The sequence below is a fragment of the Melanostigma gelatinosum genome (assembly GCF_949748355.1).
Source record: "Melanostigma gelatinosum genome assembly, chromosome: 11".
Lineage (NCBI taxonomy): Eukaryota > Metazoa > Chordata > Actinopteri > Perciformes > Zoarcidae > Melanostigma > Melanostigma gelatinosum.
Genome location: NC_136644.1, coordinates 6,816,270 through 6,836,760, shown reverse-complemented (window position 1 = coordinate 6,836,760; position 20,491 = coordinate 6,816,270). Strand labels below are relative to the sequence as shown.

Sequence of the window (20,491 nt, the reverse complement as noted above, 5' to 3'; positions counted from 1 at the left end):
GTGAATGTGACAATCGGAGGTATCATTTTGCAGGTCTGCACTCCCTCCCCTTACATGGTTAGCTGCTGACGGACTGATCTAAAGAATATCCATTGTCGGGAAAATGACGAGCTGATTTGATGCGGCCTTTTTGTGTCACGTAATATTTAATCTTTGAGGCTTGTGGAGGATTACAAGTCAAAAGGTACAAAGTCTGAAATCAAGAGTCTTTGGTGGTAAAGTCCTAAGTCATCAGATTCATGAGTGAGACTTGATATGAAAACCACAGTATGCAAGCACATATCCAGAACTATTGTAATGACATAGAAGTAAGGGATTTCCACTGAACACCAAGCCTATGAAAGGTTCAAACATCTCACCAGGTTGACAAAGTCTTGGTAGCAGATCTTCCCGTCGGCGTTGCAATCGGCGAGGGCCAACAGGACTTCCAGTTTGTGGGGGTCAAGCTCAGAGCCGTGGGTCGCCAGCAGGTCCCTGAACCGCTCCGTACTGATGAAGCCCGAATCCTCGGGGTCATACTGCAAATAAACACCAACACAGACCATGCAGAAGTGAAAAATGAATAGAATAGACACAAATATGTCTCTCTAAAGATTACAGGCCCATGCGGTAGGTCAAATAAGCACCAGATTCAAATAAACGTGAGAAGTTCATGAGTGGGCAATATCCCCCCCCCCCACCCCCCCCATTGCATCATTTCATGTGCAGCCAAACATTAAAAGCTCAAAGTCATCAGCAGTGGTTTCATCACAGTTTGAGCATCTTATAAATGAGCCCTAATTGCTCCAAAAAGGCCCAACTGTGGAGACGCAGCAGTGACTTCTAACAGCTTTGGATATCGCTTTAAAATGACCACAATTAACCACAAGGCCGTACTTCTGCTCATTCAAAGCCAGAAAAAGAGAAGGCATTCAAATGTAACACCAGACATTCTGACAAAACAAAAGATATTTAAAAAGAAATCTGGGAATTCCAAAAGCCTTCAGAGCAGCTCAAGCACTCAAATGTGAAAAGAGCTCTGCACTTTCCTCCGGCTTTGACGTCTTGGTCCCACGCACTCTTTTCTTTCCTTTGCACTTCATATCTTTGGCCTTCAAAATCTTTAGTGACAATTTGGAGTGAAAGTGCCACTTGTAAAATACAGAAAATTGAAGTACATTGTGTTTGTGTTTCGTGTTGTAAACTATTTCTAAAGAGAGCAGATTGCAGAGAAATGAGCAAAGACCCTTATTATAGCCTACTCTGCTTCAAGTGGAACAGACTGCCAGTAATTCTGCCTGCATGGACTCCTAAAAATCAAGCTGCTCTTGATCCTCTAGTCTAAAACAAGGATTAAAACGAAAAAAAAACTGCAGCTGTGTGACAGTATTTGTCTGTTCAACTGAGGACAAACTGGCCTGGAATACATATGAAGGACTTGAGTATATTGATTTGAATGTCAGGTTGTTTGTGGATGCAGGCGGAAGACAGCTGCTACTTCTCGATATGCGTTGTGTGTGTGTGAGTGTGTATCTTTGTGCGTCTCTGTATCTGTATATTTGCAAATGTGCGTACGCGAGTGTAACCGCGCCTGTGTGTGTAAATACAGTGCATTCGTGCATAAAGATGTGACATTATGAGACGCCTGCCAGATTCCAACACCCCTGAACCAGAAATAGAGGCTGCGCGCATGCACGTGTGTGTGTGTGTGTGTGTGTGTGTGTGTGTGTGTGTGTGTGTGTGTGTGTGTGTGTGTGTGTGTGCGCGCGCGCGAGCCAGGCTGGCAGCTCCACCAAATGACAACGGGGAGAAGAGGTTTTGGCTCTGCCTCGTGTTACCTAACAGTGATACGGCTTTTTTTCCTCTTTTTTTGTTTTAGCTGTTAAGGCTGCAGTTGTCAGTACACTTTCCACTCAATGTCATCCGTGAGATCTGGCGCTTATAATCACTCACACTTGGCCTGAAAAATAGATTTCATGCAGCTTGTATTTTGGTATATGATGAGAGGATTATCTCCAAATCAGCATCCTTGTTTCTGTGTGGCAGGTATGCTGATGATATAAAGTACACTCGGTACAGTAAGTGTTTGGAAGAAATATGGCATAGAATAACTCTTCAGATGTGAGATCACACACAATGTTCCTGACCATTTCTACTGCCATTTTTGCATCACCTTATATTATCTTGAAAAGGTAATCCAGCCATTTAGAGGAGATATACGCTATATATATATATATATATTCTAACTTTTTTTTATGTTTGAGGGCTAACAGGTGTTATTGAAAACAAATACACGAGTTAAATACTTCATAAATGAGTCCAAATAAATGCATTTCGGTGGAGTTGGCAGGCTCTTGTTTTTTCTTCTCATCCGCATAACAAACAGGACGCGATAAGGAGGCTCCAATTATCAGAACAATACAAACATTCAGGCTCCCTCATGTAGCACAAACGTGCACTTCAGATATAAACTTGAAACAAAATACTATTTTTATTGGTAAATTAAGCACTAGATAGAAGACAAAATTACCCAATAATCAAACGTAATATGATTTTAGTAGAGTGGTACAGAGACATTTTGGCCGTCAATAAAATATGTAGGCCTACATGCACGGTGAGGAACTTTAAACTAACCAGATGAAGTCATTTCATGTACCGGTAGTTATGACTTCGGATCTTTGTCTGCAATGCTTTTTCCCCACTTTCCATCGACTTATGGCTGTCTACGCTGAATTGCATCTGGACTACGTGACAACTTACTGACATGTAAATATCTGGCGTGGGAGGTGTGGCGGCAGTGTGACGGAGTAACAGCCTATTTTGGTGCGATCTGATGTAGCATTGGATAAGAAAAGGCAACTTGGGGATCACAAGTGTAACCTTACCAGAAGTGAGCTGTTCAGTTATGACAACCGGTCGGAATGTGTGCCATCTGCCACATCGCATCCAACAGAAGAAGAGGAGGAGGAGGAGGAGGAGGAGGAAGGAGGTGCTGCATAAATAATTTGTATAACCCCATTCCAGACAGTATACTTTACAATGACAGTGCATTTTTACAGAGGCAAATGCAAAGGCCAACAAACAAGAACTCCTGAACGTGATTAAACTTGCACTGCTGAGTCCAACATACACAATGTCTCCTTCCGTTACATATCTAAGGCGCTCTCTCTCTCACACACACACACACACACACACACACACACACACACACACACACACACACACACACACACACACACACACACTGCATAAAATACTACTCTACTCACTACTTTACAAAAACAACCAACCTTCTCTTCCAGTAAATCAGCCAGTTTCTGTCGAGGCCACTTTGTCATGATGACGAAGTAACGTCAGCCAAAGCCAGTCTCACCACTGATGTGAATGCGAAAAAATATATGTGTTGTGTGTGTGTGTGTGTGTGTGTGTCCCTGTCATAATGTTTGTCCCAGACTGCGGGGTGTTATTTCTAACCAGGACTGAAGGATTACAGTCCACTCCAAGACCCTCAACACACACACCTCCCCCATCTTTATCCCTCAAATAAACACATATACACGCACCCCTAAAACCCCAGTCACCCTGCTCCCCCGCCCCCACCCCCCTTCACTGTCTCCCCTCTACTTTCTCTTCCTTTAGAGCTAACATGTGGTCTCCCTCATAAGAAAAAATAAATAGTTCAATAAATTTGCCCGTTATCTCTTTTCCTGTCAGTCCCGGAGGCAGGCAGCCACACACACACACTCCCTTGCTACACTTTTTTTTGTGCCACCACGGGCTTGATAGTTGAGTGAGAACTCTCTGAAGTCAACAGGCCGGCTGCTGGGGAGGAGCAGGAAGAGGGACACACACTCAACAATGGGTCTCCGATGGCAATTTCATGCAAGGTTCACCCAATCCCGTCACTCCAATTAGTGTTCATTTCCTTTTGATGCAAGCAGAGGTCCATGCGGAGGAGGACATTGTATGATACGGGGACAACTCGCCGTCCAAGATGACTCGAGCTTCACCACAAACTGAAAACTTTAAACATGTTGATTAAGAACAAATCTCAGCTGTAGGGCTGCCACCAACAGTTGTTATTCAGATACCCCAAAAAGATATTCAATTTACTCTCATAGATGACTAAGAATACCAGCAAATATTTAAAATTCTAAGCTGGAACTATAAAATGATTGGTATTGATAAAATGTGTCTTAAATGTCTGTTCATAACAATCATTTTAAAAACACTGGACTGCATTTAGTTGCAGCATCACTTATACGAGGAGAGGATTTTGGGTAATGCAGTACTTACATATACTAAGTAGCGTGTGCGTGTCGGAACATTCAACAGATTGTGAACTTTTATCGCAGCACATTTTCCATTTTCATAACAATGTTATTGTCTCTGCTCCATAAGGCTTGTTTTGCAAGCAGCAAAGGGAGCGTGATGCAAATCCCTCAGATTAAAATAAGCACACACACACACACACACACACACACACAAATCCTGGTGCAGACAAATTACCCCAAAACATTCCTAGCCAATGAGCTTTCGGGCTTCTCAGCGGTGGTGTCAGTGCGGAGGAGAAAAACAGCAGAGGGTGGGGAGCAGGAAGTAAAGGAGGGTTGGTCTGGGCGGTGGGGGGGGGGGGGGGGGGGGGGCATTTTGGACACAATGCAAGGCTCTTTGTCTTCAGGCTCATTTTCATAAAGCTGAATATTAAGGAAGTAGAGGTTTGTAAGGGCCAGGGAGTTTCTTTCTGAATACTGCAGTTTGCACATAAGAGCCTGGAGACATGTTGGAGCCTGGGCCAACATAAAATATACAAAAGGCTACAGTGAAAAATATCCTCAAAACAACTTAGAATTTGATTAAATATAGCCTGCGGGGTGAAAGATCACAAGATCTTTTTGAAAATGAAAGTGGATATCATACTTTCTGAGCAAGTACTGTAAAAACAAAACAAAAATCTCACTTTCTCTTACTTAAGGATCTCAACTGGCTCCATTCAGTCTTTTCAACCAGAGAAGTCCTCTGCTGTACTAAGAGGTTGATTACAGGATGTTTAGCTCGAGTCATTAACTTGTTTTTTTTGGAGTTACACCTGCTTGTCAAATCCCCTGAGAAAGGCTTGGCAGGAGGCGATTTGAGATTTTGCGATGAACTTTTCTCTGACCTCTGGTACTTTCAGTGACCTTTGACCTTTGACCCACACTATTATGGGTCACTGTCCAGGGGTTTGGAGCTGCAGATGAGCTGCTGTCTGGAACAGTAAGTGCAACACTAAAGGGAAGACGGAAGCATGGGGCGTGAGTGAAGACAAGTCTAGAGTTAGTTTAGCGAGGAACTCAACCCGATCCTGGTTTACTAACAGCAAGCCGACGGGCACTCTCAAATCCTCTTACACCTACGTCACACACACACACACACACACCGAACACGTACTGAAGAGCTGATGTAGTGACTGCCTCAGAAGCAATAAAGACGCTGCATGAAATGCAACACATGGCTGTCTCCCCAGGCATCAGCAAAGACTTCACATTTTTTGATAATAACCTCCTCCGGGCTGATGCGGCATACCGGGCACGAATGACCAATCAGCAAGGCGTGAGGGTGCAATAACCTGCAGCCGAAGCAACAGGAGCTCCAATAGCCCTTGAGTTACTGTATGACCATAACGATCGAGGGATAGAGGACAAAGGAGTAAATTGAGGAAAGCATTTTGTGTGTCTGTGTGTGTGTGTGTGCGTGTGTGCGTGCGTGCAAGCATATACTGTGGGGGTGGTTGTGAGGGCAAAGGGCCATAAATAAACACTGTCTTTAAGATGCAGGAGACTGCGTCGTTATGGCAGCATTGTTTCATATTAACAAGCATCAGAGAAGTACTACTGTGTATAGTATAATTATATGTGTCATATATAAGTCGCATGTCTGAAAAATACAGTCAACATAAATGTAGGATTCTGCAAAGCATGTGCCCATCTCAAATATTTACTGAATGCTCCATACTGTTATTTGGGGTATTAAGCTGAAAAAATGTATTTGGATATCTGAATATTATTACTGCCTGTCTTCTAGTTAAATAACTGCTATGGCAACAATCCAGTCAGCGTACAGCCTTTCCAGCAGAATAATTACTTCCAATCCCCCCCACTGAGTCAGACAGTGTGCACCACTGAGTTGCTGCTATTTATAAGGACGGTGCAGTAAAAACAGCCTCTACCTGCTCGATCTGCTGACCTACAGACAAAACAAGCTATTGGATTATCGAGAGATCAAGGCTCTTTTGGATACTTTCCATATTGACCCTTTATTCGACTCATTCCTGTACAATTGCAAGCCTGTAATTTGAAGTGTTGCTACTGTATGACGTGATCGTGCATTGCATGTTATAGTGCATGAAGCCAGACTAGCCAAGACAGACATACTGCCTGTGGTTGACATTATAGCAGCCCATTTAATGACCTGGCAGTGTCTTACTCTTACAATGGCTTTCCCACTACAGCTGGACTGCAGGCGGTTTTAGATTGCGACTCAAATTTTGCATGAAAAACACAAAAGGTATTTCTGACCATAATTATTACTGGGACGTTAGAGCCTTGGTTAGGGGAGGTAAAAGAAACAGTGGAGCATGATGGTTAACTAACTAGAGCTATGAAGTCTGGGTATAAACTCAGCTTCGTTGAGGAGTCAACAGAAACACACACAAACATACATATTCACATGTCAACTCCACAAAATGCCTTCTAATAAACCAGCAGATGGCTACAGTAGCATCTTTTGTTGTATCCATTGTATCGTGGATAACCATCTACAATCACTCATAATCTTAATCTCATTGACCAATAGATCTTTTTCACAGCAGACATTCTGCATCGTCATAGCATGAAAAAAACAAGTTTCACGGTCCTGGACTGGTATTGTGCGTGATGGCTCACTGGCATGGCTTACCGGGACACTCGACGCAACCGAGACGCTGTTAACCAAATCTGTTGCTCCTGTGCTTTTTTTTTTTTTTTTCTTTGCTGTGACAGGTGAAAAATGTCTGCTGTCTATAAAAAGCTACTACACCCCCATGGTACACCCACACAGGTGTTTCCACTTTGGCATGATTGGCCTTCAGGACTATAAGACCACATTCAGACTGCACTTGATTGACATCTCTATGACACGCTCCTGTTGAGCCATGTGAGAGATGTAAAAGGCAAACACATTTACAGTATATCCTGTCATACACATGCACACAATTATGTATGTAGATGCCTGTTTAAATACAGTCTTTACAAATGACCTCTTCTTGTAGTTCTCTATTGTTGTGGATATGCACTTGTAGACATTCAGACACACACACACAACCATCAAACACAGTTACTTTCTGCTTCCCGTAGCTTCCTGAACACAGAGTATTCCCTTGATGTGGAGCAATTAGCAGTTCTAATAAAAAGCCAGCCTCGTTAGAGGGGGAGAAGCTCGTTAGTCTCCCCGTTAATTACACTGAAGCACCAGGGAGGACAGGCGAGAGCAGGGGCACCTCATTCACTGGCCATCACTCTCTCACACACACACACACACACACCTACACACGCTCCGATATAGCAGGTAGAATGGAAACACACTCACCTTCTCATGTTAATCAGGCTTTTCAGACCGTGCTCTTAACACCAGAGGGGTTTTCCTGTGTGCTATCTTTCTTACCTCTATCTCACACACACACTTTTTGTTACATTATCCGACACAGCTGAAAGGGTACATTATCGGTGCTATTGGCCACCGTAAGATGGGAGACGCTCTGTGGTTTGGGGGCTTATTGTTGGCCCCCGGCGGAGTAGCCCAGACCTGGTCTCCTTTAGGAGACTGGTCCGGGTTGAGCAGAGTCGACAGCTTGTTGGCAGGCGGAGGCTGTGAATGGGAGGGGCGGGGCAGTGATGGAGAGGTGAAAGGTCAAACAGACTGACAGCTGACACACAGTCAATACAGTGGGGCAATGAGACATCATGGATGAAAGTGAGGGGGTTTGTGTTGCGTCTTTAAGAGAGAGTGGCCATGAGCACACAAAGATGGCTGAATCTAACGATTGGATGGATTGCCAAGAAATTTGGTAGAGATTTCTGTGGTGCCCATAGGATGGATCTTTATGACATTTCACTGGATGGTTTGGCACAAAATGTTCTCATTCATGGTTCCCAGATGATACATCATACAAACTTTTGCTTTCGTGCCACCATGAGGTTGATGTTTGTGGTTTTCAGTGAAATGTCTCAATAGCTACTGGATGGATTGCCATGAAATTTGGTTCAGACAATCATGTTTCCCAAAGGATGAATTACAAGTTTTTCTGGAACGACGTCATCAGGTTGTTTCACCCAATATTTTGGTTAGAGAACAAAGCTAATGCCATTCCCATCAGCCTCAGCTGTAGTGTGTTGTTCAGTGATGATAAGCAAATTCCTGCTAAATGTGCCTGCTAAATTCAGCATGTTATAGCATCAAAGCAATCATTTATAAGCCAAGATTTAACTATTTTATACTTATTCGGATGGAAACAGAAGAAGACAAATGTCAATGCGAAGAACGTCTACACTGATTACGTTGTCATGATCATCAAAGGTCTAACCTGCTGAGACAAAACTGAGGACTGAGCTGTTTACCAACCCAAAGAAAGAAGAAAAAGAAGATGAGATTTTCTATTGTTTTGGCATTGTAACATGTGATGCTGAGGGGGTACCAGCCAGTAGCCAGTGGGTCGTTTCATTGTTCTCTGACAGAGACAGAATTCAGAGTTACTCAGACAATAGCAGTACTGTTCAGAGGAGAAGTGAAGATGCAGGAATGTTGCAGCATCTAACAATACAAACTCAAGAGGGAAATTGTTCTTCTAATTGTGCTAGATGTGCGTTTGTCTTCTTTTACATCTCATAGGAACCCCTCCGTCTGCACTGACGAAAAACAATCAGCTCAAGTTGACTTGTGTGACACGGAGACTCTTTTCGGTCCGGCTGTCACTCAGATTCTCCGTCCTCTTTTCCATTTTATTATCATCAAAGCCTTCAAAATGAACTTTGCCTGCATCTCAGCTGGGAACAAATTCCCTTCAGATGGGCAGATTCCAATACCTCCCCACTGGTGTCACTTGACAGTGACACAGAGACCGCAGAGCGGGACGGGTTGCAGTGGGGAGGGATGTGATGAGCCGTCGAGGTTTCACACCACTAATTACCCAGACATCACCTCTCCCATCGCGGAGGATTCTGCAGGAAAAGGTCAGCCGTCTGGCTCGCATAAAGATCAGCTCGCCATGCGTGTAACGGCCCCCTCGCTGGCCCAGCCAGTGCTCTGCCCACGTCACACTTCAGAGACATGACTAATGCCTCGACAAGACTTCTAATAGCCCCCAAAATGCCACAGCATTGCCTGTTAATGCTGCCATAAACAACACCTAGACACTGAGGCTAGGGCCAAGGCCACCGACGAGTAAGGAAGGAGAAGGGAGGACCGGAGGGAGGACAGAGGAAGAGAAGTGGTGCAGTCAGCAGGACACAGGGAGAATATAGCGAGAGAGAGAAAAAGCATCAACATCATTTTGAGAAATACACTGTGATCTCCGTAGCTCAAGCTGAAAGACATAAAGCGGAGCAGTTTCTGTGTGAGCGTATGAACACAATAACTGGTGGTGGAACTGGCTGCGATGCAATGGGCCACCAGCTAAAATATGGCCTAGGGCACCACATTGGCCAGGGACCGGCTCTGTAATAACATACCATAATGATGCATGCAGTATGTGCTTTAGCAGTATTTAATGAAATACCCAGACTCTGCTGAAATAAATCAGCGCAGCTTGCTGGACAGAAATAAACCAGAGTTGCTGGCAGGTGAAATTACCGCCTTTGATAGGATTGCCTTTAGCTGCCGAGTCAATTAAGCAACAATCTGACAAAGCATACATCAGCAAGATCAACAAGCTGAGAGAGGGCCTCGCTTGTCCCAGCACAGCACTCCATTATAACCCACTTTCATTAAACAGCAGCACCTCCACAATTTGTCACCCACTCTTCTTCTCTCCCTCGTTACTCATGTTTGAATACAAGCAGTGTCCCCGGGAAACGACTGAAAAGACTGAGGGGGCAAGTGCTGCAAAGGCCGCACACTTGAACTTGTTATTTTCCCCGGCTTATTGTGCGAGGAGCTAATTATTGCAGGGAGCAGACCAAATCCACTCTGCTTTGAAGTGTGAGGAGACACAGGAAGAGGAAGAGAGACAAAAGATGAGGATTAATCACAAGCAGGTGTTAATTGTCAAGTGCTGTTTGTCATTTTTAAATAGAAAGGTTGGGAGGGAAAAAAGGATCAGGGGCAAAACACTCGACATTCTTTGTCAGAAAAATGACCACAGATTTAAACACACATCTCTCTGACAGATTCTCAAAATATATTTTGCATTATGAGCAGGTTATTGTAATGGATTCCATCACATTCTATGTTTCCTATCTTTGGTCACGCCTACTATATAGGCTTACTGTACAAGGCAGCAACAACAAACAACTTATTGGTTAAATATGCTTTAAAGTAATATGATCTCCATTGACCTTTTATCAACCACTGTTCCACCCTGAGCACGGTGTAGACATAGTAGCCTACTATGGAGTTTAGACTCTCATCTCTTCAGCCATTGTGGTCATTTAAAAAAAATAATGCTCAAATATACTCTAGTATACAACTAAAAACTTAAAAATATGGTGTCTGGAAGTCCAGGAATTGAATACATCCTCAAAGCCTTCATGTTTGAATTCATCTCAAGGATTTAGAAAGGGTTGAATCAGGCCTCAGAGAAGTTTTCCAGAGATTCACACTCGTATTGATACCTAGGTAATTCAGAGAAGTGTTCATGTTTTTGGGAAATGAGAGGAAATGAGAGGAAAACCATGTGAATATGGAGAGAGAAAAAGCTCGCAGGGAAGAACAAGAATCAAATCCAGCTCCTTCCTGCAGTGAGGCTAAAGTCCTCTCCGCAGAGCAGCTGCTCCTATCTGGACCTGCAAATTATACCAAGTCAAAGTCCTGATATCGGTCTGAAAATAATTGAAATTTCAAGTGCATGGCATTACTGGTGGAGCCATATTCACTCAGATTAGATTTATCAGCAGGTGCAGAGAGAAGTGACTAGCAGGCCCTGCTGGCCACAGTACCTCTTCTCTCTTCTTCTACTTTCTTTATTTCCATCATCCTCCCTTTCCCGCCTCGTTCTTCTTTCATTTCCCATGCACATGGTCTGCCACAGGTAATTGCATTCTCTCGCATAATGTCGTTTTATTTTCCTCCATCCTCTTCACCATGAAACGGATAACTCTGAGTACACACAGCCCCATATTCAGAGACCAAAATGAATCTTCAGATCATGCATCTGTTGCCCTGTGATGCATTTCTACATGCAAAAAAACAAACAGTTTTCTTTTAACGTCAGTCCTGTACTGCAAAACACTGTATAGCAAGGAAAAGCAAATTCAGTGCCGACCAAACATTGTACATTTAATACACATAAATCAAAACAATTTCAAATTTTTCCTGTCAGAATTCCATATAGCTCCTGCCAATAGTTAAGATTGTTGTCACCTAAATTGCTCTTTCAGTCAGTATAACTAACGCAGATTTCAGACCGTGGAGAATTGCTCTTCTATCACAGAGACGCGTGTTTCATGGCGGCTGCAGGGATGACTGACTTTGTGACTGTCTGGGCTAATCAACGCTGGGTCACCTGTCTTGCTTGACAGATTAGAAGCCCTCATTCATCTCACACACACACACACACACACACACACACACACACACACATACATACATACAGTCGTCTGAGGCCGTCGCAAATTAGCACGGACCATCACCAGTTTCCTTGCCAACTGGCCTGTAACCAGGCAACGTTGGTCGGTGCGAAGATGTCTTTAGTGGGTGAATGCGCATCTGAAGTAAATACACAGATGGGGGTTTGATATACGTGGATATGTGTCAGACACTACGGTATTACTCTCAATGCCTGGGCATCTGATCCCCTCACAGTGCTGGACCCGAAGCACGGAGACACGGCACACAAGCATGCAGACTCACACGGACACACACAGACTATATATATATACACCAAGACTGAAGCAGCTTCACAGTTGTTCATTTGCAAAGTCCTGATCCAACAGGTAATTATATCCAAACCACAGGAGCTGCTTCACCTTTAGCAAACACGGCCACCTGTCTACAAGTACATTTCCCCATGTCACCTTGATCATTGCGGAAATCTCAACAGAACCGGGGGCTTATAATAAGGTTAACCCTTCAACATACGATCCACTTCAGACCATATCAATGAAACGGATCAGCTAGACATCAGAAAGATAGATCTCAGAGTCATCATTTCAGTCTATCTGTGCATGGCAGGCAATCTCACCGAGACAACGATCAGTGTCTCATCCCCTTCAAAGCTTTTGGTGAAATCAAAGCAGCCAGTCTACGTTACTTCAAGTTAGCTCTTCTTCTGTCTTTGTCATGGACACCTACGGTTTGAATGGTGTCTGTGGAGCCGATATGCTGTGTAACTTGTGTTCAGCGGGTCTTTGCAAACCTCATGTAATATTGGTTTCTGCTGAGGGTGCGAAATGTGCAACCTTTCCTTTCCCTGCAACCGGCCCTGCCCATTGTTGTGAATACTGCTGCCTGCCATCCCCTTCATCTCTCTTGCCTAATTAAGGTTGAATAGAAAAAAAGAAAAACAGCCTGTACGAAAGCATCAGAAAACTATATATTCCCACGACACCGCTAAGACCCGAGGATTGATCCCACCTCGGTGCAGCTTCATCCAAATGAAGTGTTTCCAGGCAACGGCGTATCAATACGCTCCATCAACCAGTTCTGCCTCCGGCCCACCGACACCTCTGCTAATTCCCACCGTATCGCAGCAGCTCGCACCACAGACAGCCACTGACATCTATTACACCAGCCCACCAACTCGCCAGCCCTGTTCTCCGTCTCTGCCTCAACCCTTAACATTCACTAACACACACACACACACACACACACACACACACACACACACTTGATTGCACAGAGCTTGCCCTCTACAAACTTGGTCCCTGCAGGTTTAATGCCATCCCAGACGGAGAGGCACTCAGGTTTCTATGGAGACAAGATGCAATCATAATATCATCTGGGCTTTTATTTTGACAGATGCTGCAATATAAAGCAGGAGGATTGTTAATCACAGAGTTCTAGATGCTATCAAAGTCCTGCAGTGCTGGTTGTCGGCTTTAGCTTGCTCCACGTAGGCCAAAGGCCACTGTCGCTGTGACTTAGGTTAAACATACGTCCCTCAGTGTTAACAGGTCAACATGTGCTATCTGACCAGGTCTGACACTGCTCAGCTTTGGTACAAAAAGGTGACCAAAGCACATTGCTGTACTATCACTGTAGAAGAAGTGCAACAACTTCCATCTCTCTCGACCATCAATTCTAACCAAGTAAAGACAAACTGCACAAGACGATCATGCCGCGTGGAATAACATCTGCAGAGATTTTTAGAACTGGTTTCTTTAGAAATACTTTATGTCTGCCACTTTATATCTGTAAACTTCAGTTTTCTCCTTGAACACTTCATTTCAGAAAGAATTTTAAAAAGCAAAATTTTAAAACCAGAAGTCTAAGCGGGAAGGAAAGGACAAAAGAGAGAGAAAAAGATTTTCAAAATGATCTGCCTTACGGTTTGGTGGCGAGATGGAGCAAAACAGACCGGTTGATGGTTTAAAAGCTGGAGGGAGAGACAGACTAAATGAGAGGGATAGAGAACGAGCTGTATTGCCCCCCAGCTGTCTCCAGAAGCCGAGGGGATTGCAGCAGACCGCCCTAACGGCCCTCAGCAGACTCCAGCGTGTGTTCAAATAAACACTTAACCCCCTGTCGCTGCTTGTGAAAGCATTCACGCCGGAGAGAAGCATTTATGAAGACACAACCAAACACGCAAACAGAAACGCACGCAAACAAGACTTCCAAGACATGCAAACAACCCCGCAGGAGGGGAAAGCTCGAAGCACTGTGGCTATGAATGCCGCTCTCACCGAGACACAAACATGAGACCTATTTGCCAAAAGGCACGGCAGTAACAAAAAAAAACCTCTGACAGACCTGTCAAACACACATAAAGCTGTGATGGAGCATCAAGCACAGGGCACAGGCAGGTCACCACAGAGACGTAGATGGAGATTAGTGACCTTCTCTCCCAAAACCTCCCATTTACACTGAGGTGAGAACCCCTCATTAACCACAGGCCCCACCCTCTACTAAACATCCCTTCACTCCTCCACGCATTCAGCAGCTCTTCACCGAATAAGAAGGGGAACAAAAAGAAGGGAGAAACATTTGTTTAACAAGCTGTCCCCGGGCTTTCTTTCTCTCCTATTCAGTCCCTTCTTCTGCTCCAGGCCTGCCCCGAGGTCAATCCCCCCCACGCCTCCCACCCCACCCCAATAACACCATCAAAACCCGGCACCACCGATGGCAGCGGTTCCATTCAACGTAGAGATTTATCATCTCTAATAGCTGGCAAATGGACCCGACGCTGGGCCCCCCCCCCCCCCCCGACTTACTTTCTTCAAATCCAAAGAAGAAAAGGCACGAAAGAAGGGAGAGCTGAGCGAGGCTGGTGTTGAGGCCGTCGAAAACATTTTCATGGTTGCCATCTGGGTCGGGTGGGACCCTTCAAACTGTCTGTCAATCTTCAACCACAACCCCTCCCCTCCCAGATGGATAAGGCCGGGGGGGAGAAAAGGACATATTACCGCAGTATAAGTAACAAATGCCCTCTGTCACCACTTACACTTCACTTCCTGGACTGTTTTGGAGGCAATTCTTCAAGTAGGAGCTTTTATTAATCTACAACAATCAGGCGGTCAGCTGTCTCCTGATCCTTGGTGGTGGTGGAAAGCCCCACTAGGGCACCCTCTACTTTATAATCCTATTCCCATAATCCTCAAAGGTCAGCGGGCAAGAAACAGTCCCTGCTCCCTCTATAACAGACTCCCCTTTCCTTTTAAGGCGAGAGAAGAGTTCTTTCAAACTGCATTACTGAAGTAAGAAGAAAAAAACTTCCAGGAAAGGCTCTTCAGGGCCCTAAAGAGGTCAGGCAGATATAATGCCTTCGTGCAGCAGACAAGAGATTCACCACGCCATGAAAACCATGAAGAAAAATTCAACTATTTAAAAAGAGATCATTTTCTTGTTTTTCTTAAATGAAGAGGTTAATGCCAATTAATATGAAAATAACAAATGCGCTCTGTTTATTCAAGACTCACAAGTTTCTTCCCGATTTTCTACCTGAATGCTTTTTCCTTTGATTTGAAGTAACAGTTCGTCAGTTCCAAGTCGTCCGGTCTTTGAGTGTATTTTCAGTTTATGAAAGTTAATTGTAACATTTTTGGCCTAAAAATGTCTTCTTCAGCGTTTGGTTGTACTTAGCTTCACCCTGTCGTTTAATTTCTCGTTCCAAAAACCAAGATGGCGAAAGCCAAAATATGGAACTCGAGGCGTCACAACTGTAGTCCACAAACCAATGGCTGACATCACGGTGACTGCGTCCACTTCTTCTACACAGTCCACAACACCAACATAAACACTGTTACATATACCCAGTTAAAAAAGTGAACTTTATTTCGGAAAGGCTCTGCTGTAAAAGTGATCGTACTCCACCTGTAATGGAACTGTAATTTATCACAACCTTGGCAGCTGTTCCCCCCGAAGGAGATCATTCTTATCACAACGACAACCCTCAGTGCCAGACCCTGACAGGCACCCCGATGAGCCGCTGCGTCTGCGGTAAACTCAGCGATAAGGATTCCCCCCTAGTTCGCCCCTGAAATGCTGAGATGACACTGTCGGGGCGATAACGTTGTCACTGGACAGGACAGCCTAAAGGCTCTCCTTAGCCCTGTTTTCACACTTATGTCATCCGATTCCAAGCAGACAGCAGTGAATATTAGTGAGACTGCAACCTAAATGCGTCAGGTACACACTGGGATTCAATCACAGCCACATGTGGAGATGACATGAAAGATTCCCTGGTGGATTTGGAAAGGTTTTGGGACAGCAAGTGAGGATTCAACAAGTGGGGAGGTTCTTGAGAAACTTCCAAATTGGTGCAATAAATTACAGTTTTTATGGCCCCCATAGCACAACATGATAATAACAGATCTCCAAGGGGCTGGGCAGAGGAATCTGCTCAAAGTGCAGCCGCATTGCTGCTGGCCACAACATCAGGGAACTAAGTTTCTGAGCAAGTTTGATTCAGATACAGCAGAGACACATTGAAGTTGCAAAACCTCCCAAAAGATCTCCCACCGTTCATCTTCGAAACAATATCTGTGAAAAGCTACATGGATGCTGCAGTAAATGTTAATTCGGAAATACATAATACATTTCTGAGAAAGCGGGAAAGCCACACCATACTAAGAATTACTGATTGAAGTAGGGGTGCTCGATCTGAACAGGCCTGATCTGCTTGGTGACCGACCCACATTACAAAGTTCCTTTGAAAATGTAACCATAAAATTGTGGTTTCTCCAACAGTTACTTTTAGGCAGTGATGGTGAACCACAGGAAATCCCTGGCCTCACCTTACCCACATGAAAATGACTGATTCAAGATGCAGATACATGTCTGTCCAAAATGTCACCACTTCATAAGTTCATCCCGTTAGACATTTCGTGAAACTGATTGTTAAATTGGGAATAACAGAACTCTGGTCTCGGATCAGTTGAAGTTGAGTTCCTGGAACCGGTATTTGAAAAGAAGAAGTTGGATGAGAGCATCCCTTTTTCAGATTTCAGGCCTTCGGTATTCATTTTCAAGACCCAATCATGAAATGTGTCACAATATATTTGACGAAGACATGTGACAATATACTACACGGTGACCTCCTTTAGCGGACTAATCTCTGCACAAAAGAGATCAGCATTTATGTGTATCATCATTGCAGTCCCCACCGCTGAACAGAGGTTCAACTTTTTATGATGAAAACAAAATAATAATAATGTGTCTCTATAATCCGGGCCATGAATGTGCCTCAGAAAAGGAGATGACGGAGTCGTCACAGAGTTCAAAGAAAACGTGAGTACATTTTATTATCAGTGGCACCGACGCCATCTGTGACCTAATTTGTGCTTTTATCTTTTTTTTTGGCACGAAGTCTTCGTCACTGAATCACATACAAGACATCTGGCCGAGTTTTTCCACACTGAATAATTCCATGTTGCCAATGAGCAGCATGTGCTCTGCAGTCATGATTCATTTACCTCTTCATGAAAACGCACCAGCAGTCAGCGACAACACTGCTACAAAGTCAGACGTCACACCGGGGAGCAAAGGGTCATAACGTGGCTATATTTCCTGTTGGTCAGTTTCTTTTTTTAGTGTGATGTGGTTTCTCCTTGTCACAGTCAGCCACCTCAGCACTTCTGGTCCTGCTGGCAGGCTTTGGCAGCGGTGCCCCTGTAAGACGACACGGAGGGGACGGGAACGGAGATCTGGGTGAAAGCTAAGCACTGCCGCTCACCTTGGGCATCTGCTGAGCCTGCCGGGCCGGGCCGGGACGGGTTGCCATGACAATAGCAAAACAGCCAGGGCATCCGAGAACAGATGAATACTTTTGATCAACAGGCCGAACCCGAGTTGATCTAAAAACAAATGTCTCGTACTGTATTCATGTGTATATTCTGACTTTTTTTCAAATATATATTAAGACTTTGTTTTTGAAATATTTCTACTTTGTTATTAAAATTACAACTGTTTCAACTTCATTCTTCTCTCCAGGGCCTTAAACATTTCATCTGGCGTAATAAAAGTGAGAATAATGACACTTTGAATAAAAAGTAATCACTGCAGCGTAAACAAACCAAAATAAATGCATCTTAACCTGGATTACTAAAACAGATCACGTGACTCCGGTCCTACTGTCCTACAGAGTCTGGGGGAAGCCACTCGCATGCTTGATTTATCTGAGCAATCTTACAGTGCTCGTCAGCCAGACGCGCCAAATGTGGAAATTGTTTTTATTCCTGTAAGTGAGATGTCAAGTAAAGAGACATTGCTTTGCAGGGAAAGCTTTAAGCTTCTGGGAAGTTGTCATGTACACAAAACCAAAAAAGGCAACACAGAGGAAGGACAAATGAGAGAATACTGATGTCTTTAAAGAGGTGATATTGCACGGTGAATCCGGAGAGAACAGTGGCTTTGAACCACAAACTAAACGTTCTACCTACAGGTTTGGCGTGGGCGTCGACAGAGCCGCAAAAAAATGTCATTACCTTTGAATTACGAGTGTCTCGGATGGCATGCCATCACTTCAGTGCAAGCTCTCCAGGGAGCGGAGGAGAGTGAGGAACAAAACGGGAAGACGCCGTTGTTTGAACAGTGCTTCACGGACAGCTAAAGCACATAGAAAGGCAAAATGATCTGAGAGCCGGCAAACAATTTGGAGATCCAGAAAGTGTTGCCGGCATCATAAATGCAGCACACACACACACAGGCGCAAACATCTGCACTGGTAGTCGTCAGCTTTCCTTTGTGGTGGTCGTCAACGTTGCCTTCTGTCTCGGTGAAGACTTAACTGTTCTTCCAATGGGACAGTGAAAGAGTTGGCTGAGTTGTACGCTCGGTGTGGAACATTCCCGAATGGGCAGAGGCAGAAATCAGTTAACACAAGCACACACACACACACACACACACACACACACACACACACAGGTGCACACAGCAAACACAGGGTTATTGTACCTGTGCCAGCAGTGCACCTGCCAGGCTTCACTGCGGACCTGAACTGCTTATGGCATAGGAATGAGTCTCAAAATATGTATGCGTGTGTGTGTGTGTGTGTGTGTGTGTGTGTGTGTGTGTTTTCCAGGATCTTACTCGGTGGACATTCCCATGGCGACTTCCAGCTCTGTGACAAAAAACAGATATTTTCCATTTTGTGCTCCACACAGGTCCCTCGAACCTCTGCGGCGTCACCAGAAAAAAACGAAGAGCAGCAGGCCGACGTGTCTGTCACACACACATGCGCGCACACATACAACCACGCGCACGTTGGCGTGATGGGCCGCGAACAGCACGTCACCCTGTCAACGGCTCCGTAACTACAACCTCTGGGAAGATATTACAGTTTCAGCCATCAGGAATCTGTTCGAGTCCAACACTACAAGTGCTTTCAAGTACAGATGGTCTGAGAGTGGAGTGTGCGTTGTTACTCCCTTGTTTCGATGGTTAACACGTTTCGCTACCCTCTCATGGCAGAGCGGCTTTCAAACCTGCCTTCAAGTTTGGACCATTTCTAAGCACTTCTGTTGGGTCGAACAAAACATTGTGCGAATGAATTTGTTTTGAGCGTACTAACTCCTGATTAGACCTGAAGACATCTCTTTTCCCCACTGTGGCCTTCTGTCCACACTAAATCTGCGTCATTCCACATCCATAAAAATGTGTGGACGGTGACAATAAGCAAATGGGAAACAATGCTGTACGCTTGCTCTGGGATTGTCTTGGGCCCTGCAGCAGAAACACTTAAAACCCTCTCTGTGAACTCTCGTTTTAAATGTCAACATCGCTTGTCCCTCACAGCGCAGCTGTCTTTTAGCTGTATCTATGATATCAGATGACTTTGCTCTCATAAAACAGTGATTTGACGTTCGCCTGGTTACCTGGTAGCCATCACATCAGATACTCGTTCAGCTGTCTGACAATAAAAACACAGAAAAACGTATAAATGAGATGGAGAGCAGCAGAGGACAGGACAGCAGTTTGGAAGAAGACCTGGAAACACTTCAGCCGGCCTCTTTACCTGGTGCAGCTTAACCAGGACCAGAACAATGAGGCCTCAATCAGCTTCAAACATGAAACCTTTTTCAAACTCAATTAGGTTACAGCCAGAAGTGACACAGACACACAAGAAAAACACTCTAAGCTCCTTGATTAAACCCGAATTTGATGTTTTTTCCACCGAAAGCCGCCATTTTTTCTGTCGTTATTACACAACTGATGAACTACCGCGTGGCGAACCTTCAACAGAGCTCATCAAAAAAGATGAAAGCATCGAGGAGCAGACTGAGACCGAAGCCTCTTCACATCTGCAGCGTCGTCCACTCAGCGCTGATGGGGACTTCATAACAAAAAGATGAGAGAGAGAAAGAGAGAGAGAGAGAGAGAGAGAGAGAGAGAGAGAGAGAGAGAGAGAGAGAGAGAGAGTTGAAAGAGAAGGTAGAAAGCAGACAAATCAGGGCTAATTTGTGCGACAATCCACACTGGTCCTAAAAGGCAGCACGCACACACAGGCTTGTTCAACGGTTGTTGTGTGCCGTCACTACAACTGCCCTCCCTTGACCTTCAGTAATAGATTTACATTTTTAGGCTGGGCGCAAACATATACTGTATGTGCACACACAAAGCACATGGAGGTTGCCCGATCACGTCGTCCAACTAGTAAAAGAGGCACTTTCAATTTCAAGACACTGTA

General features: G+C 44.6%; 1 protein-coding gene across 3 annotated transcripts in view; it reads right to left on the bottom strand.

Annotated features, from left to right (window-relative positions):
- The window catches only part of rhbdl3 (rhomboid, veinlet-like 3), a 44,529-nt gene that overhangs the window by 18,192 nt on the left and 5,846 nt on the right, over positions 1–20,491 (bottom strand). For 2 of the 3 annotated variants that reach the window (XM_079279076.1, XM_079279077.1), the window contains one exon: positions 360–518. In XM_079279076.1, the coding sequence (XP_079135202.1) occupies positions 360–518 (159 nt within the window). Of the gene's footprint in view, positions 1–359; positions 519–2,864; positions 2,877–20,491 lie in introns of those variants that run through there. The other variant, XM_079279078.1, reaches the window with a different exon arrangement.